The 23309-nt window shown below is 41.8% G+C and overlaps 3 protein-coding genes across 3 annotated transcripts; 1 reads left to right on the top strand and 2 right to left on the bottom strand.

Annotated features, from left to right (window-relative positions):
* The first annotated feature begins 5212 nt into the window (after positions 1 to 5212).
* On the top strand, positions 5213 to 6282 carry LOC102704949 (photosynthetic NDH subunit of lumenal location 2, chloroplastic). The gene is made up of 2 exons (XM_006647352.3): positions 5213 to 5899; positions 6030 to 6282. The coding sequence occupies exons 1-2, from the start codon at positions 5315 to 5317 to the stop codon at positions 6126 to 6128; spliced, it is 684 nt and encodes a 227-aa protein (XP_006647415.3). The 5' UTR covers positions 5213 to 5314; the 3' UTR covers positions 6129 to 6282.
* Positions 6283 to 6734: 452 nt separating this feature from the next.
* LOC102713332 (casparian strip membrane protein 5-like) lies at positions 6735 to 7554 on the bottom strand. The gene is made up of 3 exons (XM_006648719.2): positions 7262 to 7554; positions 7043 to 7166; positions 6735 to 6956 (listed from the first exon to the last, which is right to left on the bottom strand). The coding sequence occupies exons 1-3, from the start codon at positions 7552 to 7554 to the stop codon at positions 6735 to 6737; spliced, it is 639 nt and encodes a 212-aa protein (XP_006648782.2).
* Positions 7555 to 11872: 4318 nt separating this feature from the next.
* LOC102713052 (7-deoxyloganetin glucosyltransferase-like) lies at positions 11873 to 13634 on the bottom strand. Its single transcript, XM_040520814.1, has 2 exons — positions 13046 to 13634; positions 11873 to 12972 (listed from the first exon to the last, which is right to left on the bottom strand). Exons 1-2 carry the CDS (start codon positions 13578 to 13580, stop codon positions 11993 to 11995), a joined length of 1515 nt encoding a protein of 504 aa, XP_040376748.1. The 5' UTR covers positions 13581 to 13634; the 3' UTR covers positions 11873 to 11992.
* Positions 13635 to 23309: the final 9675 nt, after the last annotated feature.

Here is a 23309-nt window from a genome sequence, read left to right as displayed (position 1 = left end):
GTAGCAGACAATAAACTAGGTATAAACATATTTTAAGAAGATAATATATTAGAGAGATAAACAGTAAACTATAGATTTACAGATTTATCAGTTATAGTACGGACTATAAGACGCAATATATGTATGATATGTGGAACCAAATATTAATAGTGTAACATATGTTTTGCAGGTAACTATTATATGAATTTGACTATTATATTGATTATAAATAATTTAGAGTTATTAGTCGACTGTACCGTTGAACTTGATGTAAGCCACATTTTAAACAACTACTAGCTGGATTAATATTATAGATAAAACTACAAGGAGTATGCCAAAGATGCCCTGACCAAGCTGTAACAGATTAAACACCAATATTTTATGAATGAGATTGCGATCTCGAGATATGAAAAGATAACTTTATCGGCAAGCACTTCAAAATATCAAATGTTCTAGAAAGTTGCAATGAGAAGGTCTTCGGAGACAGCATGGTCAGTCAACTCTGGCGTTTCACCGATGAAATTCCCGAAAATATGTCCGTCTCATTTGACTAGCTAGCATTGATCCGGATTACTTGAGAGAGGGAAATTTAACTTTTTGACACTCTTAATGAGTGACCAAAACAGATTTATCACTTGTTGTCTATGACATATGGAACCTCATGAATCTATAACATGTGAATTCAATGATAAATCTGTTATCAACATTCATAAGAGTGGCAAAAAGTTAAATGTTCCATATGTATGGATGTGTTATTTTATAGATAAAAGATCATAGATGGAAGATTGTTTGTTTTTTATATCTATTTAATGATGTAAACGATAAAATTAACTAGGGACCATTGTAAATTTTTCACTAGTTTGCGATTTTAATGGACTTACATATTCTACATCGTATATATGCTCATGCTAACACTATTTGCAGTTTTAGTGGACTTCATGTTCTATAGTGCATATAAATAATTAAAAATCATCATCATAACTTACCGGTCGAGGACGTCTTTATGTATATCCAATATTCTTTGTGCTCTTTGCAGTGAGGTATATTTCTTTCTTTGGTTTGACCAAAATCATTATTGTTTTCCTTGACACACTCCTTGAAAGTATAACTTAAAGCTGTCCATGTGAGAAGATGGGCTCTGATAGATATAGCTTGACATTTGTGATAGCTTGTTTTGTAGTTTATTTATGGTCATTACGAAATTGGGAATTGCTTTCTCTTTCTCTTAAACTTGGCATCAAGATGACGACAACGATGGTATGAACAGCAACAACGCGCGAGGGTCGACCATATTCTAGCATATTACTAGTAATAAACTAAGTTCTATTTTTTAGATCTTAAAAATAGAACTTAATTTATTTAGTTAAACTAAAAAGATTATAGATCATGCAGGGTTTGACCCATGGCCATCCCTATCACTGAGAAATTCTCTCGCATGTCTGCAAGAATTGCTCACTCCCTTTTGTGTCCTCGAATTGTCTCACCCTATGGCCCTCAGTTATTTTCTAAAATAACCGCATTTTTACTATTTCATTCTTATGCGCTAATCATCTTGCTGTTACATTCCACCCCACCCCTCACATTTTTTTCGTTTTAAAAGAAACACAAACTTTCTCTTTAGCCCCGTACGGCCGTACGCTAAGATTGCGTGCAGCTGAACAACCTGCAATACTAACCGGCTTGCTTTCAGGTCCAAAGTGACTTTATTGAAGTTTCGATAAGTTCAATAATATTGAGGTAGGATTTAGATTAAGACCGGTTTTTGGCATGCCTTTGTCAAATTTGGCACTAACCAATTGAACTGAGTGAAGATCGCGAGAAGAATTTGGTAAAAACTCATGTTTGCATCAAACCAGCGCCCCCACCTGTTTACTTCTGCTTATTTTTTTGAATTTCCAGTATTAAATAAGAGTTGATTTCGTAGTTTTTGTTACCGAAGTTTATTTTTCAGCCTTAGCATTTAGATCGATAAAAATATGTATATAAAAGTTTTACTCATAAATTATTTTTTATTTGCAAATGTGTCGTTTGGTTTTTTTCTTAAAAAAAAGCTAAACAACCACCCCTTATATATAATCTTACTTTTACTTAAAAATTAGCCTTGCCAAAAGCGAACATTGTCAAAAAAAAAAGTTGATAAGGCTTATTTTGGTCTTCAACCAAACCAGCCATACATGTACCTTATTTCTCATACATGGAATACCAGATAACGTCCACCCCTCTCCTATTTTAACCAATAGATATACAGCCTAAAGCTATAAATTCAACTCGTGCAATGAGTCCTAATCCACTATGATACTTTCCCATACGAGAAAGAAACTAATCATGTTATAAAACGTTTCCTAGATTTGGACTCATTCCAAATTTAACTCATCTTTTCATATGCACACAATCTCCTGTCGTGTGCATGGAATATTTACCATGCATCATTTCTTAGTCTAAGCATCTCACATGATATCCTGATTGTTCGAACGTAATCTTCAACCAAGTTGACTCCCGATCTATCATCGTCAACACTCTTTAGAGACATCAAGCCATAGCTACACACGTGAATTAAACGAGAAACTATATCAAGCATAAGTTCTTTTTCCAACTTAACATTAGCATAATAACAATATCGATGTATGAAAACAATCATTAAGTCAAATTTATGAAGAAAAGGATCGAAAACGATAGATCAATTAATATCGAAATAATTCTAACAACTACCGGTCTGACTGCTGGTCGATTTGAGTGCCAATGTTACAACAGTCTGACCGGAGATATCCAATCACACAACACCATCACTTCGCCAAAGAGATCAAATATCAAAACCAATTATCTCAAATACCAATGGTTCATCATAAATTAAAAAACAAGTTGCACTTTAACTTTATAGTACCAACTTTTATTTATTTTTGACAATATTATAATGCATTTTGTATCCATACTAAGATACGGGTATTCAGCCGGTCTGCAATATTCTCCGGTCGCCCACAGCCACAAGGAACGGGTCTGAATCGGTTTCCACTACCAGACCACTTGCTATGGTCCTCTACTCTACACTTAATTTGATGGATTTACAATCACGCTCGTTGCAACTAAGATAGCACCCCATCTTTTAGTTTAGGCTCTAAAATTTTAATTTTTAAGTTTAAATTCGGACTTAATTTTAGTTTTTTTTCATCGAAGTGTTTTTGATCGTTAAGAATACATATATAAAAGTTTTACTTTTAAATATTTTTCGTTTACAAATATACCGTTTGACTTATTTTTTTTCTATTAAGCCACACAATCACCCCACAGCTCAGAGATCCATTAGGGCAACTCCAATGTATCTGATAATAACGAGGTGCATGAAGGAAAGAGAAACAAGAAAAAGACATGCTATACATTGGAGCCTAGGTACTAGGCTAGAAATTTTAAGCACTTGTTGCTTGTTTGGGCAACTGGTGCTTAGCTTAAAAAATAATTTTAGTTGGAGCATTTACCTGGCTTATTGGCTCATATTGAAAAAAGTTGAGCGAGATACTATTTTTTTAACATAATGGGACCCATTTTAATATGAATTATATAAGTCAAGCACGTTTAACTAAGTTAGAATCTTACGACGTATCGAGACTGTAAGAAAATATAGGTTGACGGTGTACTTAAGCGATAAAGCCCAACCAAACCACCGGGTGACCACGCGTACTGCAAAGGCAACGGGGACCCGCGACCCGAGACCCGATGGGTATTTACTCTATTAGGGTACGGGTATGAATTAAATATATTATCCATGGGTAAGTATCCAGGCAAATAACTTCACCCGATGGGTACACGGGTATGAAAACGTTCTTATGATCCCATACCCGTTTACCCTGGGTAATAAATACCCGCAAATTTAAATGCACGTCATGGCCCAATATCAAATTAGCCTAGCCCAATTAACCAAAACTCTAGATATTTAAACTATCCATATATTTTCCATTAGAATGTGTGATGTTTTAGTATCGTGTCTATTGTAATATACTATATGAAAACAATGTAATTTAGATTGTTTTAAACTGTTGCGGGTATATGGATAACCCGATGGGTAAGGTTTATTCAAGCGGATATGGGTATAGGGAAATTTTTCTATCCGTGACGGATACGAGTATTTTAATGGTACGAAATTTTACTGGTGGATATAAATCTAGGGTACCAATATCCGATGGGTATTTACCGTTACCATCCCTAGGTCTGGCCGTAGGCGCCTATCGAGGACCCGTCCGTCGCCTCCGCCTTGGCGCGCGGCCGACCTGCCTGCCTGCGCTGGTCATGGCCGCTTGCTGCCGCGTCCCCCGTGAGGTGCGGCGGCGACACGGCGCGAGCTGCAAGCGCGACTCAGCCCTGCGGAATGCTCACTCCCCGCGGTGCCGCACGTATCGCCGCCGCCTCGCACCAGCTCGCTCTGCGCCCGCACGACACGACCTCCTTTGCTCGGCGAGGGCGAGGGCACGGCCCGGCACGGTTGCGCTTGCGCCGCGCAGCTTCCGTTCGGGCTTGCGCAGTTGCGGGCTGATAAGCCTGTTTCATTGGGCTGAGTTTGAGCATCCGGCCCACACCCACACGGAGGCCATTCCTACCCCTTCCCCGGCCCTGAGTTGGTGCGTTAATGGGCTTGTGACTTATAAGTAGCATTTGGGATTTTAGGCCCTCTCAGTCATAAGATAGAACTGGGCAAGAAGCCCAGAAGCCGAAGACGAATAAATTCCCCAGTATAGAAAGGTTTTCCCTTGCATTTTGCTTGATATATGATTTATGCTGTTATGCTGGATTTCCTTTTCACTCTCCTTATCATTGAACATTATATTTGGCAGGTCTTATGGCGGTTCTTGGTTAGGGTATGAGATAGGCACAGAACAGCAGATATACTACTGTACTTGGTCCAAGCAGAAATCTTTGATGAAATTGCCCGAGTACAGTGGCAGTCTCTACTAACCATTACCAAATGTGAATCTGAAACTGACAATACCCAAGTCCAGAATTTCTTTTTACACGGAACAAAGTATCAATAAAATGGAAATAACTTTTGCATGTGCACAAAAATGAACAGTACATCAATAGCTGAAATTTATTCAGATTCAGATTTATTTCCAACTCCAGGAAGACGGCCAGTGAGACAAATTCTCCTTATCCTTTTTTCCATCAACCTTGTCTTCTGAACCTCACAATACCAAAAGAAGTGAAGCATAAATGGGTAGCCATCATCAGACTCTCAAGAGGCCCCAAATGAAAACAAAGTGGATAATATCTCTGCCTCCAACCTCAAGAAAACAATCTCTGCTCCTCACTCTCACTTGCACTACCACCACTTCACTCCACTCGGCGCGCCATGGCCACCCTTGCCAAGCACCTCATCCTGTGCTCCACCGCCACTAGCTCCTCCTCCGCGTCGTCGCCGGGCTCGCCGTCCGCTTCGGCGCGCCGCCGCGGGACGACGACGTCGCCCGCGGACGCGGCGGCGGCGGCGGAGAGGCAGCGCGCGCCGCCGGGGTCCGCGACGCGCCGCCTCGCGGTCGCCGCGTCGACGGCTCTGGCCGCCACGGCGGCGCTGTCGGCGCGGCGCCCCGCGGCTCCGCCCCCTGCCATGGCGGCGGAGGCGGCCGCGGTGCCCTCGCCGCCGCCGGGCCCCGGGACGGTGCCGAGGTGGGGGACGAGGTCGTACGTGAGGGAGCGGTTCTTCGAGCCCGGCCTGACCGCGGAGGAGGCCGCCGCGCGCATCCGGCAGACGGCGGAGGGGATGCGCACGCTGCGGCCGATGCTGGAGACCATGTCGTGGAAGTACGTGCTGTTCTACGTGCGGCTCAAGTCCAAGTACCTCGACCTCGACCTCACCACAGCCATGGCCGGCGTCCCCGAGGCCCGCCGCTCCGACTACGTCCGCGTCGCCAACGAGCTCGTCGACAACATGACCGAGGTCTCGTATACCTACCATTGCCAAAGCAAACCTAAAACTTAATTTTTTTTACGATTACTCTGTTCGTTAATTACGGCGATTATCTCGTTAATTATTCCAAAACAGGTTCTAATTCTAATGTGCTGTGCAGTTCGATCGGTTCGTGCGGACGCCCAAGGTGTACGAATCGTACCTGTTCTACGAGAAGACTCTCAAGTCGCTGGATGACGTGACTGAGTTCCTAGTGTGATTACTGTACATATCCTATGTATAGTTACAGGAAGAACTTAATTATGTACTACTACTATCGTTCTTTATTTGTAATCAAATATTAAGCTCGTTAATTAATCAGACAAAATTGGATAGTCATTTTTTTTCACTTGTATTTATGCATCTAACCCAAAATTTAAAGGGTCCACCTATTGATCAAAATGCTTAAAAATTTTAATTACATCAATCAACTTCAGCCACGGCTTTTGGATGATAATTCGAAGGCGTACACCCAAGTCATAAAGGTTATACACGTTCTCCCCAATACATTGCACACGTGTTTAACTGAAAAATGAAAAATCAAACGTCTGGTCAATAGCAAAATTGAAATTTAAATTTTCAGCCTTAATTTTAGAGGTAATTTTAGGATTTTTTAATTGCAGTTTAATTTTTAGCCTTAAATTCTATGTGGCTAATAACACGTATATACGATACGCATTTTTACGTGTGTTGGCTGGCTTGCTATGCTGCTTCAGCAAATTTGTTCTGGACGAGAGATTTGCGAACTCAATAAATGAAAAGGTTTCGATACAAACTGAACAAAAATACCTCTGCACATGCAACAAAATCAGAGAGGCTGGATCGATCAGGTCCGCCTGGCGAGCGCGAGCGCCGAGAGGAAGACGAGGGCGACGAGCAGGACGGCGGCGGCGAAGGAGCCGACGAGCGAGGCCGTGGTGCGCTCGCAGAAGGAGGTGAACTGCTGGCAGATGGCGAACCAGTTCGCTCGCGCGGTGCTGCCCCTGTGCGCCAGGTAAACGATCGCCGCCGCCGCCGACGCGCCGGCAGTCAGCACGGCGAGCATCACCTTTCATTTAAATTTTTCCAGCACAAATGTAAAGCATGAACACGTAAGCGTGCATCAGATGGTTAACTAGGCTTTTACGTACGTACCGCGTCGAGCAAGGCGAGGACGGCACGGCTGCACCTCGCCGTGGGCCTGACGACGTGCAGGACGGACGCCGGCAGCGACAGCACGAGGTACCCGCACACCACCGAGCTCGCCACCACGAAGAACCTGCAGCACACCACGCGATACGTACGCATCTTCCATTTGTCATCCACCGACGACAGCTCAGCTCGTCGTAGCGCGCGTGTTGTGTGTGTGCTTACATGAACGTCGGGAGGTCGCTGTACTCTGCCCTGAGCTGGACGAACGGCGTGGCGAAGGGGAGCGTCTCGCTCGTCGTGGCCATGGCGATGGCGCTGCCGGCCGTGCCGCCGATCGCGACGAACCGGAGGACGAGGTCGGCGACGGACAGGACGCGGTTGGCGCCGGGAGGGGCCTTGGAGCGGCCGGAGGTTTCACCGTGCTCCATTGATCCTAGTGAACCGGTGATCTTGAGCTTGGTTACAAAGAAAGTAGCTATCGATTTCGTCTTCCTTAAGCTCTGACGTAACATCATAGTTAGGCGTGTTGATTCCAGCTGCGCCGAACGTTAAAAATCTGCACCTGCCCCTGCTTTAGCTAGTTTAATTGTCCAAGTAGCATGAGTTTTACTGGATATAAATTGAATTCCTGCGACGAATTTCCGGTCCTGAGATGATGCAAGCTTTACTTTGATGGACTACTAAATGCTTTTGCGGTGGATATAGTGAGTTCGTTGCACGATGAGATCAGCAGACTGGAGATTGGTCAAGTGCAGACGACTGTCACGAAACCAAAATTATGCTTCAGTAGATGGGCGAGTCGCTTCCATTGTGCAATTGAAGGCTTTCCAGCCCACCGTTCAAATGGACAACCATCTCATGGTTTGTTCCATTTCAAAATACATAGATGATCTTTTAAAAAAATGATAGAAATCCTCTGCATTGTGGATATATATGCAACCAAATGTTACAGATAATACTACACTTAAAGACTCCAAATCTCTAATTAGCCCATAATTAGACATAAGTACTACCGTAATTCACATGTGCTAATGACGAATTAATTAGAGTTAAAAAATTCGTTTCACAATTTCCAGACAAGCTATGAAATTCGTTTTTTTTCATTCGTGTCTAAAAAACCACTTCTGACATCGAGTCAAACGTCTAACGCGACACTCAAAAATTTTCTTTTCGCGAAACGAACTAAAGTGTGTCATAGACTCTTTAGTCTAAATATTTTTTATTTGTAACATATATTCTATAATAATTTATTCTCTAAAATCACATAAATAAGCATCAAAGTAGGATAAACCAAGTATTAAGTCTTTAAAAGTTAACTAAATAGGCACGGTTCTAAATTTGGGTAAATAATATTGACACTAAATTAAAAACTAAAATAAATAAAATGAATAAAAAAGAGTTTTTTAACATCCTTGAAAAAAATACCTCAAGTTATTACATTTTTAGTGTAAAAGTTTTTTTACCTCAAGTTATTACATTTTAGTGTAAAATATTAGTACCTCGAGATACACCGTATCTGAATTTTGCATTAAAATTTTTGTTAGCTAAAGATGCTTTTTAAGGATGGTAAAAAAGACCATGCAAAAAAATCTGAATCAATCCAAAATAATTTGTGACTAAAAGTTTTATTTATGACATTAGTGGTTTAAAAGAAAATATTAAAAAATAAAGTACAATAAGAACATCTTAAAATCAACTCTAATATTAAGTTTCAAAATTTAAAATTTGGCTATCTTAAGAAGCCAACAAGTAAATAAAGTAAATGATATAGCTACTAACTTGACCGATAGATTATCATCATCTATTAGTTTCATAAGTTGATTAATTATCTACTTTTTTACAAAGGATGGGTGCAAAAGCCAAACCACGTGAGAATATAAATATAAGTTTGGTTAAGCTAAGCCATCTCCTGACTAGTGCCCTAGGCTATCAGCCGACCATGCTTAAATAGTAATGAAAAAGCTCAGTAATATGTGACAAGTTATATAATGATGGTATAAGGCAATACAAATGTGCAAGTCTAAATTTAATTTACACATTTAAGAAATGAAAATAATAATTTTATTTATAATGCATAGGCACTGTTTGCTGCCATATTTTTTATTTCTCGATATGTATATAAAATCTAGACTTCAATTTTTGTGTGTAGATATGAAACATCCCTTAAGTGCTATTGCTCTAGGTGTAAGCTCTTTCACAATCGGAACCAATAGAAGCTGTGAGCAGACCCCTGCAAAGCTCCTCGCAACCAATAGGAGAAACAAGTTTCCTTGTCAGAGGAGCACTGACGCAGGGACATACCAAGACACAACGAGCCAAGGTTGTTGCACCGTGAAGCTCGTTGCCCAGGCAAGTCATAGCTTTTGTGGACCCATGTATAGCTAGCTATTAGCTCTAATTCATCTATAGTCAATGTAATAGCCTACCTACAAAATATTAGTACATGGCCACACATATCATACATACACTATGTCTTGGAGATTGTGTGTAGCTGACTAGCTCATATTTTTTCTCTTTCCTCTCTTATCTCTTTAAAATATGCTTAATAGCCTGTTATTTATCTGCTCTAAGATGCACCGTGGATTGCGTGTCTATGCTAATTCTTCAGCTCACGAAATAACCAGAGCTACGGGGAGCCGTTGCTTCAACTGCGAGAGCCCTAAGAAAAACTCATTGTCCACGTTTGCACGGCTCCTCTAGCACCAACACATTTGTGTCTTTGATCAAGCATGCTGTACGGTTGTACTAGAACTGATCAAGGATGCGTTTTTCTCTTTTCACTAAAACTTTTTCCTTTTTTTTTTCTTTGTGTCTGTACTCATTTCAACTTCTAATCTGTACACTTTAAAAATAAAATTTTTTATATAGGAACTCATTATCACTGTTCTAAAGTAGTTTTAAATTTGGAGCAATTTCGTTCCTGTCCCTGTTTCGGGTTCTAATACTAATTTTACCCCTTATTTTTAGGGTTTTCGTATTTGCCCCTGCATTTTTGAATTGAACGAACCGATTGTCCCTCCTTTGGATGGAAGGGCTAACGGTGTTAACTCACATGTTAAATGACTATTTTACTCTTTCTCGAGAATTTCATTTTTATTCCTATTTTTTTAGTTATTTGTGTCGTTACCCTCCATTCTAAATTATAGCAATATTACTGTTAATTCATATTCAGTTTTAAAACTTTTAATTTTTTCCTAAAAAATTGATAGAGCTCTTGTATTCTTTATTTACCAACAGCATTTGCTTCTGTTGTAATTGTAGCAAAAGCTCATATACACTTTTCTGCATAATTTAGAATAGAATCCAATGAAAATTGATAATGGCATCATAGCCACAGCTAAAATCAACCTTAGCAGAAAATGTCTCTATCCAACAGAGTCACTACTAAATTACCGTGCATTGCGCATATAAATCACAGTATTTCAAAGGCTAAATCATGCAGTAAATCTTTAGAGGTAATAGTAATGCCTTCAAGAATTATTGCGTGACCCCGATCAGTCAAGTCAGCTAATCAGATACTATGCATAAAAATTATCTAGACCAGCAGAACTAGAGCTTATTGCCATATTGGGTGATTCAAGATGATAACCAGTGCTTAAGCTTGAGACTCGTGAAAAAAAAAACAACAATGTGATCAAGAAATGCATCTTATTATACACCTGCTCAATCGAATTGCAATTCAATCAAGGAACGCACAAATGCTGCATCCTCGATCTAAGGGCATAATAATAACAGAAAAAAAGACGAACCCTTTCCACCGCTCGGGATGAATCGAGCGAGCTTGGCCACGAGCGCCTCGGCCTCCTCCTTGGGAAGCCCGGAGCGCACCACGACCGTCGCTTGAATCAGCCGCCGCCGAGACCCCTCCCAGTCGCCGCCATCTCCCCTGCCCAGCCACTTCCGCCCCAGCAACCGCTTCCGTCGCGCGCCCCTCCCTTCCGCCGCTGGCGCCGCCGAGCCCCGTGAGCACCGCCGCTGACGCCGCGCCCGCCTCCCAGCCGCCGCCAACCCGACGCTGCGCCCTTCCCAGTGCTCACATTCAGAAATTTCCCCTCTCTAGTTGTAACAGGGGCAAAATTGTCCTTTATAGTTTTGGAAATTAAGTTTCTTTTTTTTTAACAGAATATATTTGACAAGTAACAGTCTTCATAACTTTCATAGAAATAGGGGCAACCAGTTAATTCAATTTTAAAAAATAAGGACAAATACGAAAATCCTAAAAATGAGAGGTAAATCAGTATTAGACTTTAAAATAAAGGTAAAAACGAAATTGTCCCTTTAAATTTTTATTAGTTAATTCAATGTTTATAACATTAAAATAGGAAACATTTTTCATCATCTATACAGCAGGTAGTATCGCTACATTTGATAATCAATTATAACACTTACAAAATCGTTTATTAGCTAGTTCAATGCACCGTTATAAGATCAAATACTATGATATAAAAAAAGAAATTTAAAAAGAAAAGTTGTTTTTATACGTGACAACCGCGGAGAGTTAACTCTTACGGTGGCGGATTCCGATCCAAGGGCTAGGAGACTAGTTATCTTTCTTCTTCCTCATCCTGTTTTTCCTTCTCCTCTCTCCTATATTTTTCACTCGGAATCCAGCGTATAGGGGCTGAAGCCCTACTATCCTCCCGTTGGATCCCTCGTCTCTTAGCATTTTTTTAAAAAAACTTCGATGCGTAATTAGGGATATAAATGAAAAGACTTGGTGAAAAATATTTTATGATACGTTTCCAATATAAGACTTTTTAGTCTTGTTTTTATTCATATGAATACTAATGAATCTAGACATAAATATAAATTATATATATTTATCAATGGATGAATATGAAACGGAGATAGTATTAATTAACAGACCATGTCGGAACCATACGGAGTACATCGGCCGCGTTCGTTTAACCCAGATCCCTTCTCCGCGCGCACGCTTCCTCGTGATGAGGGGCTCTAGCTAGCTCGTCGTTTACCAGAGAGCAGCACATCGGCGATGAGCCTCTCAAGATTGGCGAGCGACGGGCCCCTCGATCGAGCGGCGGCCTCCTTCCACTCCGCCGCCCTCCTCCTCATCTCCGCGCCCTTCCCGCCGCCGCCCATCGCCTCCCTGATCCTCCCCTCCACCGCATCCCGCCGCACGTTGTCGCCCACCTCCATCGCCACGCCCCACTCCACGCACTTGTACCGGCAGTTGGTCTGCTGCTCCGCGAAGAACGGCCAGCACAGCATCGGCACGCCGCTGCACAGCGACTCCAGCGTCGAGTTCCACCCGCTGTGCGTCAGGAACACGCCCACCGCCGGGTGCCGCAGCACCGCCTCCTGGTCGCACCAGCTCGCCAGGAGGCCCCTGCCCCTGGTCTCCTCCGTGAACTCTAGGGGCAGCGCCGCGGCGCCGGCGGTGGCGGCGGCGGCGGCGGCGGCGGCGGCGTCGCTCCTCACGACGTCCGGCCTGATGATCCAGAGGAAGTCGTGGCCGCTTCCGGCGAGCCCCCACGCGAACTCCTCCAGCTCCTGCCCGCTCATCACCGTCACGCTCCCGAAGTTCACGTACACCACCGACCGGGGTTTCCTCCCGTCGAGCCAGCCGAGGCAGGCGCCGTCTTCCATCCAGAGGCTAGAGCTTACCGCGTCGAGGGGTCCGCCGGGCGCGATCTGCTCCGTGAGGAACGCGAGTGGGCCGATGGTGTAGACGGCCGGGGTGATGGCGCGCATGGCGTCGAGCGCCGGCTGCTCCAGCTCGTCGAACGTGTTGAGGATCACGGCGTCCGCCTCCTCCGCGCGCTCCACCTGGCGCAGCTGGAACGTCATCAGGATGTCGTCGCGGTCCGTCGTGCGGAGGAAGGTCGGGAAGTCCCTGAGCCGCATGTGCTTGCTCATCCCCGGCGCCCAGTCCACCGCCATGTCCATGAACCCGTTCGTCAGCTGCTCTTCCTCTGCTTTCCAACCAAAACATCCGATGAATCGATGGCGATTCGCAGTTACAACATTTCAGAAAAATGGGCATACCTTTGAAGGGGATGATGCCCATGTCGATGAGCGGACGGAAGTTGCGGTAGCCCATGTAGCCGCAGGCGCTGGCCGTCCAGAAGAGCGCGCACGGCACGCCGAGCTCCGCCGCGGCGTCGAGGCTGAAGCCCATGAGGTTGTCGGCCACGACGCAGGTGACCGGCGGCACGGCGTCGACGTCAGGCGCCGCCGAGCGGCTGGCGTGGTCGGCGAGCAGCCTCCTGAAGTGCGGGAGGCAGGCGGTCATGGTGGAGTAGCTGAGCGACGCCGGGTCCTGCGTGGCGTCGGCGTCGGACGCCGGCAGGCCGTCCGGGATGGTGGCGAAGCGGAACCCCGGGAGGCCCGCGACGGCGGCCGCGCCGCGGGAGCGGACGAGGCGGCGGTGGTTGTACTCGGTGCTGACGAAGGTGACGTGGAATCCCCTGGAGTGGAGCACCTTGGCCAGCTTCATCATCGGCGTGATGTGCCCCTGCGCCGGGAACGGCAGGCACACCGCGTGCGGCGGCTTCTCGCCGGCGGCGACGCCCGCGCTCATCTCTGCTGCTTCGTCTACTGTGTTTGACAAGAGTGGATATGGATCAGATTTTGGTCACCTCCAAGAGAGAGAGAGAGAGAGAGAGAGAGAGAGAGCTAGTTTATGGAAGAAAGCAACAACGGAGAATTTCGTGCCAGATCGTTGACTGGTTCCAAGATTTTGGGGTGTTTAATTATTGCCACGTCGCAAGGTCATCGAATCAGCGCACACTTCACCTGAATTTTGGATAAACAAAATGGCGCAAGAGTCAGCAAATTTGGCGATATTCAAAAGGGTCTTACCCACCGCATCACAAGCGACATTTGAATTGATGACCAGATCAGCATTTACGGCTTGAACCAAACAAAAAAAGTTTAAAAAACAAGCAACGGAAAGAAATCGATCTTTTGCAAATTTATCACTATTTTTTCTATATTATAAAGATGTCAGTATGATAATAGTTTTAGTGCTAGTTTTGTATTAGTGATTCAATGAGTTTGAGAAACACCAGTGGTCTTCTGGCTGAGCTAGTCAGTTTGGGTTCAAAGTGTCACTTCTACCTATTTATTTGTTATTAGGACCTTGTCTAATATCTAAGTTTTGATTCAGTGAGTTTGCAATTACTCCAAAGAAATAGAGCTCCTCCCACTGGCCATTCCTTGGGATCAACGGTACTGTAACCCAGCCGACTCTAGATCGTGGGAAGCAAATCCTGTGCCACTGCAACTATATAAGTTATACTGTTGCGAATAGTAGTATAGCTTCCTACTAGCTCTAATAGCAAGTTCCATAATATAGTTAACTACTAGTTCTAAGAGCAAGCTTAATAGTATAGCCAACTACTAGCTTTAACTTATCTATAGTCAATCTAATAGCCAATTCATATAATAGTTACCTATAAAACATCAATACGTGGCTTCACATGTCATACACATTTTTTGACTTGGACCTCTCTTCTCTCTTCCCTTTATCTCTTTAAAATATGCTTATAGCTAGCTTATAGCCTACTATTGTATCTACTCTAATTCATCTATAGTCAGTCTAATAACCAATTCATATAATAATTATCTACAAAACATCAATACATGGTCCCATATGTCATACACACATTTTATCTTAAAGCTCGTGCTGCAGCTGGCTACACATCCCTTCTCTCTTCCCCTTATCTCTTTAAAATATGCTTATAACTGGCTTATAGCCTGCTATTGTATCTGCTCTTAGAGCATCTCTAACAAATAGCCTAAATTAGACTCTCCAAATGACTATTTTGTCACTCTCCATTTAATTTGGCCACTTAAATTCATCTTTTACTCCATCAGTCTCTCCATCCACCCTCTCTATTCCGAGTCAATGACAGCTGAACCCCACATGTCATCCTCTTTATTTCTTCTCTCCCTCTCCATCAATCCATCTCTTTCTCTCCCTTTTTCTTTCTTTCTCTCCATCAATCCAGCTCTCTCTCCTTCTCCCTCTTTATTTCTTTCTCTCCGTTGCGGCAGAGGCAAGCGATGGCCAAGCCGACGGCGCAGCGCGGGGAGGCTGCGGCACCGGCGACCGCACGGCCTCCGCGAGCGACGGCGGCGACGGCGACGGCGTGGCCTCGTGTGGCTGCAACAACGGCGACGACGGCGACCGCGCGTCCTCACGCGGCGGCGACTACGGCGAGCGTGTCCTCCGCGGCGGCGGCGACCGCGCGGCCTCGCGCGGTAGCGGCGACAGCGACGGCGCGGCCTCACGCGGCGACGATGACGGTGAGCGCGGCCTCCGCGGCGGCGGCGACAGCGCGGCGGTCGTCCCTAGCGGCGTCGTCCCGGCAATCGTCCCCGGCGGTGTCGTCCTGGCGGAGGCTTGCGGCGGCGTCATCCTGGGTGGTCGCACTGGTACTTCCCATGCGGGACCCACGTTTGGCCACTCCCAGTGAGTTTGGCCAGCCGAATGATTTGGTCATGAAGTATAAATTTTAGATAAAATTTTAGGTAGAATGGTCAAATTTTAGTTTAGAGAGTCAAATAGCCATGCTATTAGAGATGCTCTTATATGAATGACCAGGATTTGTTTCGATCCTGCTCCAACTCACAGGATAAAAATAATCAAAGCACGAGTGGTGAACAAAGACAAACCAACACCGGTATTAATTATTAACCCACTCTGTTCCACTCTGTTTTATGTTAGAAGTTGTTTGACTTTTTTTCAAAGTCAAACTTCTTTAATTTAACTAATTTTATAGAAAAAATATTATTATATTTTTAGCAGAAGACCAATACGGAGTATATTATAAATATTTAATGTTAGATTTAATAAAACCAATTTAATATTTTAAGTGTTGCTAATTTTTTATATGAACTTGATTAAACTTATCAAAGTTTGAATAGAAAAAAAAAGTCAAATGATTGATAATATGAAATGGGCCGCGTCTGGTACTAGGTAAGTTAACTTACACCGCACGAAAAGCGAAGTAACAGATTAGTACATGATTAATTAATTATTAATTATTAAAAAATATATAATATATTAATATGATTTTTAGAACATTTTTTCTATAGAGATTTTTTTGAAAAAAATATACCGTTCAGCAGTACGGGAAACATGCGCGTGAAAACTGATAAAACTAAGTTAACTTACCTATGCTGGCTAACACAGCCATAGAGGGAGTAGTAGTTATCTAGGATACAGATAGGTAGAAGTAGATTTTTAGATTAGATAAGCGGCTAGACTGGGAAGGGAAGCATCGAAGTAGGAGGTCGTCGAAATCACAGAAATTAGAGCATGAGATTAGGTAGTACCTCGTAACGCTGCTGCTTTGTAACGCTATTATTGTCTCTGTTGGGGCTCGAGCTAGCCCCACAAAGTAGTGAATTTTTTTATTTTTTAAACCCTTTTTAAGAAATAATTTTATTATTAAATCTCCGGGAAAAATATTTTTACCGTATGAACCTTTTGGCCACGCCACCAATATTGGCGTGATAACATTGTCTTGCCACACCAGGCATACCATGCCATACCGATTAGGCTGCGTTGCATCGTTGTTTTGCCACGCCATTGTTACTGGCATGGTCAAAAAGTTCAGTTTTTTAAAAAAATTGCCCAGAGGTTTAGTAATAAAATCATTTCTTAAAAATATTTATTTAATAAAAAAATTTCTCAGCCAACTTGACAGGCCTACGTCCATAACAGGATGGAAAATGTGTACTATGCCTCTAATTGTTACCCAAATCAATTTCGCTCCTTCACCTGTAATGGTAGAGCACCTCTTTCAACTATCAATACCGATTCAATTTGCCTCCTAAAGCAGTTTTGATGGTTGTTTTGTTCTAAGTGGCAATAACGTGGCATGACAATTTGGTAAAGAGAATATAGTAGGGCGTACTTGGCAGTGGGTCTTCTCCTTTGTTCCACCCTCTTCGCTCTTCATCCCGTGAGCATGATTGCATGGTGTTGGTACGTGAGGCTCCACCAATTCGAGGAGCAGCTCCCTATCCCCAAGCGGTGGTTGTGGTGGTGGAAGCCTGGCGGCGCCGTTCAAACCTGAGGTAGTTACTAGGGGTGGTAGCTCGATGGAGAGGCCTTGTTCATCTAGATCTTGGCTAGCAACCTAGGAAGGGGAAGCAATGGAGAAATCAACATGGTCCCAGTGAGCCGCAAAGGCCAGAGAGAGCGCTACCCATAACTTATATTGTGTTCCTGCTAGATTTTGCCAATAGTGACAAGCTCCACATGCTGCCACTGTGCACACGTGTTCCACACGAAGTGCATTGACGTCAGGCTTCGCGTAGGGTGATTGCCTATTATATTATGTTGCTGGAGGTGTGGAGCTTCTCCTCCGACCATCCTTAGCAAAATAATCAGTGAACTCTTACCGATGGAGAATTGGCTCCAGGGAGACAACAGTGATGATGGAGCCTCCCAACTGATGACTGATTATGATGAGAAACTCAACCTCATCCGCGATTGTCTCTACCGCCAACAAGCTTGTCACCGCCTCAGCCTCCTGATATGGGGGTGCGCCCAACCTTCATGGCATAGAATCAAAGATATTTGTGAAACCTAACGAATCTTGTGTGGCCAACCATTGCATGTATATCCAACAAGCTGCAGTACGGAATTCACCCAACCTCACACTCAACCAAGTCAAGTGGATTACAATCCTCAATCACTAAGAGCTTACAAGAACAACAGGAAGGAAATGCATAGTCTTAGAGATGATTTAGCATGTGACTAGAATACTCAATAAAATGCTTAATATGACATAATTGTTTCAATCTAAAAACAATCACCCTTGTACATATTTAGAAAGATCCTATTAGAAAGGATGGAAAGACAGATGGAGAGGTGTCCACATATGATCAGAACGTTTTTCATTGCATTAAGCCAATTAGTACGCATCACCCTAATTAAGGCAAAATAAATGTTGACAGTTTTTGTCTCCTTATTAATTAGATGATATTCTCTGGTCTGCTAGAATTATTGAATGGGGCCAGATCCATTGGAAAGCTTGTGAGATAAGCTTACCAAGTAGTGGTCGAACACATTTATTGGATTTTAGATGCAGTTTATATGAGCATTTTACTCTCAGTTGATCACTAGTACCCGAAATGGTCTTCATGACATTCATTGCCTGATTGATGGTTGTTGATGAATTAGTGTTGATCCTTGGTCTCTCTTTCAAGTTTTCATAAATGAGGACAATTATATTATAGGCATTATATATCAATTGATTTTCATGTGTAATGTTGTTCTTGTGTAGGAGCGAGTTTACCTATTGATTTATTTGCTTTGCCGAGCATGGGTTATTGCTACTTCAAAATGATTTGGAATATCTTGATCAGTAGAGGAAGGAAATGACGATGATGGTAGGTTTGCCCGTATCACCTTCAATACATCTTTTCACTTTAAATCGAGTTAATTTACTATTGTTTTGGTTTAGACCACCCTTGATTACATTTTTAGCCATGTGTAACTTCCCTTTTGGCAAATTCATGGACTATGTATAGATGTAAGTTAATCGGTATACGAAAATGGATTTTGTTTCAGGGCATTGATCTATGCCAAAAAAAAAAAGGTTGTTCATATGGTCCAAACCACAATAATTGCAAATCTATCTAGTGCAAAGTGAAAAATATAGGTTTAAGAATAGTCCAAAGTAAAACATGAGCAGGAAAATATGGTCCAATTTGCAATCTTATTAAATGTATATATTCAATATTTCTTTTAAAATAAACCATCCTAAAACTTATTTATGAAATATGCATCATCTTATCGTGCTAGCCTTGCCGTGTGTGAGAATACAACGCTGCTACACTAGTCCCACTATAGTGACCGCACTGTCTTGGCACCTTAGTCGCATTGTCTTGCCATGCATAGAACTATCGTGGCAAAGGTTTGCCAGCCAATGGAACCAGCATGGTTAGAAACACTGCCATACCAATAAATTATGGTCCAACAAAGATATATTGCCACATCAAGTGATATTGCAAAGTCAAACGGTGCAAAAATTGAAAGTTACCTTTTAGCATGATTTTTTTATAAATAAATATTAAAAATATGCATTTAATAAAAAAATCACAAGGCACGACAGTTCTACGTAGGGAGAGGATTTGATTTGCCAAATGGTGGGATGCTGAGCTGAGTCTTAACTCTCACTCTCCTCTTTTCATTTCTACTTATGCTTATAAGCCAAATTTTAAATTTTTTTAACCTTAAATTTGGAGGTGATTTTGGGTTTTTCGTTGTAGTTTATTTTTCAGTCTTGGCTTTTAGATCGCTAAGAACACGTATAGAATAGTTTTATTCACAAATTATTTTTCATTTGTAAATATGTCAAACGAAGCTCGTCGTAAATCGGAATAACCCGAAGATTCAACCGGTACATAAACACATGGTTTGATTCTAATATGAACTCTATCAAATTATATTAGTGTAACAATATTTTATATTAGCAACATACAGAAACTCATGCTTTTTATAGAAGCATTCGGTTCCTTTATTTTTATTTTAATTTCTATTAGTTCCCATGCACCGATCATTCAATGGAAAAGCCTAAAATAATTTAGTGATCAATTTTAGACCGCCTTAGAAGATGCTCGTACATTTCTAAAGCAATTATTCGGCTGCCAGAGTGTTAGACTGCCGTTTTTAGCTAGGAAAACTGACATTAAAGAAACCGAATGGACATCCTACTTGACACGACAGGCCCGGCCCGACCAACGTAGCACGCGAAGCACGAGACATGATCCACGACAGCGCCATGCAGACAGGCGACAGCAAGGCCGGCCTAGCACAGGCAGGGGGGATTTTTTTAAAACTTTTTAAAATGTAATTTTATAAATATTTTATCATCTGAATATTTTTGGTTCCGTTATTTATCTTGGGCGTGGCAAAATATCTATCACGTCACGCATCACTGCGACCTGACATAGCGAGATAATGTTGTTAAGCTAACTACTTCACATAACAGTATTATCCTATCACGACAGCCAGGGTAGCATGGCTAAAAAAATCGCTGGCAACCTTCGATGTTTAGTGATAAAGTTACTTATTAAAACTATTTTAAAATAAAAAATCTCAGGAAGGCCAGCCAATCCTTTTGTTTTTAGTACTCGAGAGAGTCGCTGAAACACGCACGCAAAAATGCCAAAGACAACAGACAGCAAACGCAACCAAAATTAAGCACATCAATATACATAAGAGCATGTTCAATAGTATAGCCAAATGCTAGCTCCAATTCATCTATAACCAATCTAATAGTCAATTTATAGTACTAACTCTGTCCCCTAGCTCTCTGTTTGATATAATACAGGTGTAGATCCTCTCCCCCGGTGAAAATTAGAAAAAGAATACTTAAATTCATATAATAGCTATTTACAAAATATATACTACACTGTCCTAACTATCATACACACATTATGTCTTAGAGTTAATGGTACGTACCTTCTCTAATTCTATACCGACATCGAGAAGAAGAAGAAGAGACTGCTGTGAGCAGGGCCGGCTGACATGGGATCTGTCGATTGACCGATGGATGGCGCTGGAGAAGAGAAACATAACGGACCTGGTGGCTTTGGGGCCGTTTAGTTGCATGCACCGAATCTGGCTCGTACCTGTAGATGCAAATTTTCATTGTTGGGGCTGCCTGTATCTCCCTCCTAGCCAGGCCCTGTGCATGCAAAAAAAAAATCCCAGCCAAGCCGAGCGGTAACGCTGGATTCGAACATCACATCCCAAAAAAGGCAATTTTAATATAATTTGAGTAATTTGGAGTTAGACAATATTTCTATACATACTATTTGTGAGTTTGGTGGCAATCTTACCATCGATACCTGAACTCATATCTCGTGCATTCAACCACACGATATCTCCAGTGTACGGGTGTCTACATATCTTTCTATTCAGGTTCATGGAATGCAAGTAACAACATATCTCGTTGCATCGTTCTATCCTGGCTAAACTTAGACTATATGAGAGATATGGGCCAGGCTGAGGATATCCAAGTAACCAAACAAACCCTTTGTGGTTAGTGCCAACATTTTACGTAGATGTGAGAACTATCAACTATGGTATCATGAGATTGTGTGTAGCTCAGGTGAAACTCTAGGGTCTCAAACACGTTTCACGTAAAGAATCATAGTTTACGTGAGATGTAACAACCATATAATTTATTTAGGTCTAGCTAACACCACACTGTATTACTATTCATGTGACCTACTAAAGATCTTGACTGAGACCAGTAGTTAAAATTTCTTGGGTTGAGGATGCGCTTACATTGGCAGACGACAAATTTGAAACCTCGGCGTCGTTTTAAATGTGGGAGCCTAGGAAAAAAAGAAACATATGTATATCTTGGTTTTGGATTATTTCTCTTTTTTACACGTACACTATCCGAACTAATTAAGAAATAATGTAGGGTAGATTTTTTACTTTTATATTAATTAATTTTATTATTTATACTATTAAATAAACATCAGAAAATCAAATAACATTTTATCTTTCATTCTCGTTGAACAAAGAACGCAGCCTCAACTCACTAATTATTTCTGCTATGCTTTTGTCAAGGCCAAATTATGGAAAACAGAGTGTGAGATACTGGAAATGTTGGGATCAAACTCTAAACCGATCCACGACGATAGATCGACGAGCTGACAAACTCTGATTGGTCTGTGTCTGGAGCGTCGCTGGAAATTTGTTGCCGAGTTCTTTGCGTCAGTGGATCTCCTGCATGATAGTAACCTGAAGGTGGTACATATATTTTTTGTCGGTTTTCGATCGCTGGCCTGTGTGTAGTTATCCCCGTCTCAGCGTCATGAACCTGAAGGTGTTCGATGGAACCTGACGCATTCAGGGGACTATAATAGGATATTGATATCGACGTGTTAACTTTGGCAGCCAAAGACGCATTTTCTGCAGAAGGTCCGAGTCCTAGACATGGCACTGTTGCGGTGCCCACTATCGTGTAAGTATATGTGCATATGTGTGCTAGTTGTGCGGCGTGTCTGAACAAGTTTACCCATGTTTAGGTCTTGTTTAGTTCTCAAAAAATTTTTCCACGAACATTACATCGAATTTTTAGACACCTAAATAAAACATTAAAGATAGATGAACTAAAAAACTAATTGTACAGTTATGGAAGAAATCTTGAGACGAATCTTTTAAGCCTAATTAGTCCATGATTAGCCATAAGTGCTACAGTAACCAACATATGCTAATGACGGATTAATTAGGCTCAAAAGATTCGTCTCGCGGTTTCTAGGCTAGCCGTGAAATTCGTTTTTTCATTAATGTCCGAAAACCCCTTCCAACATCCGGTCAAACGTTCGATATGATGTTTTTGCCAAAGAATTTTGGCAACTAAACACCACCTTAGCTTGCTCTAACAGTTTCATGTGCATGGAGAAGATACCTATGTATGTAAATTATATATATATATATATATATATATATATATATATATATATATATATATATATATATAAGCCTCAGGTTATAAAATATTTTGATTTTTATGAATTTATATTAATACTAATGAATCTAAATAAATACTCAAACATAAATACACGTATGCGCATATTTTATTTATATATATACATGTGTTTGTGTGTTTGAGTATATTGGTTCATTGCTGAATTTTAGGAAAGCCTGAACATTTTATAGGGAGTACAAGCGTGCGTATTTAGTATTTGTATTCCATTGCACCCTTGAAATTGTAATTTGACTAAGTTATAGAATATATGTGTAGCAAATTTGCATTTTAGTTTGTGACTCCCTCGGAATATATTGAAAATTTCCCCAATTCCTAAGAAAACTAAATATGAATCGTGCGGTTCTTTTGAAATTTCTGCAAAATTTCTTTGTCCGAAAGGAGGCCTCAGCTTTTCTCTTGTTTTTGTGTAGTACATGATCTTACCAATACTTGTCTCCAATTCTGAACATATCTGTCATCCTGTTTCGCAATTGTGCATTCCTTCGCCAAGTTTAAATATTCAATCCAACAACGGATAGATTTATCATTTTACGTAGAACTGAGGGTAACGGATCATCATTTTAATAATTAGTTGCAATTTATCTTAAAGCAAATACCGGGGTTCTCTTCTATAAGCATAGAAGTATTATTGATCTTCTCTGAAAGAAAGAGAAAGAGGTGCAGATAGATTTTTATAAATCGATTGAACATCCACCAATTTCTTGCATGTCACATATAGAGTTATTAAAATTTTGAGGAAAAATAATGATTTAAGGTATGTAGATCGCTCCAGAAAC

The sequence above is a fragment of the Oryza brachyantha genome, chromosome 2, assembly GCF_000231095.2.
Source record: "Oryza brachyantha chromosome 2, ObraRS2, whole genome shotgun sequence".
Classification (NCBI taxonomy): domain Eukaryota; kingdom Viridiplantae; phylum Streptophyta; class Magnoliopsida; order Poales; family Poaceae; genus Oryza; species Oryza brachyantha.
The sequence above is the reverse complement of the archived record's forward strand: the minus strand, read 5'-3'. Positions and strand labels throughout refer to the sequence as shown.

Excerpts from the sequence above, each read along its gene's own strand:
- LOC102713052 (XM_040520814.1), bottom strand. The coding sequence starts at position 13,580 with ATGAGCGCGGGCGTCGCCGCCGGCGAGAAGCCGCCGCACGCGGTGTGC. Across the intron at positions 12,973-13,045 it reads GGGCATCATCCCCTTCAAAG|AGGAAGAGCAGCTGACGAAC; the intron begins GTATGCCCATTT and ends GTTGGAAAGCAG.
- LOC102713332 (XM_006648719.2), bottom strand. The coding sequence starts at position 7,554 with ATGATGTTACGTCAGAGCTTAAGGAAGACGAAATCGATAGCTACTTTC. Across the intron at positions 7,167-7,261 it reads AGCGACCTCCCGACGTTCAT|GTTCTTCGTGGTGGCGAGCT; the intron begins GTAAGCACACAC and ends GGTGTGCTGCAG. Across the intron at positions 6,957-7,042 it reads TCCTCGCCTTGCTCGACGCG|GTGATGCTCGCCGTGCTGAC; the intron begins GTACGTACGTAA and ends TTTAAATGAAAG.
- LOC102704949 (XM_006647352.3), top strand. The coding sequence starts at position 5,315 with ATGGCCACCCTTGCCAAGCACCTCATCCTGTGCTCCACCGCCACTAGC. Across the intron at positions 5,900-6,029 it reads TCGTCGACAACATGACCGAG|TTCGATCGGTTCGTGCGGAC; the intron begins GTCTCGTATACC and ends TGTGCTGTGCAG.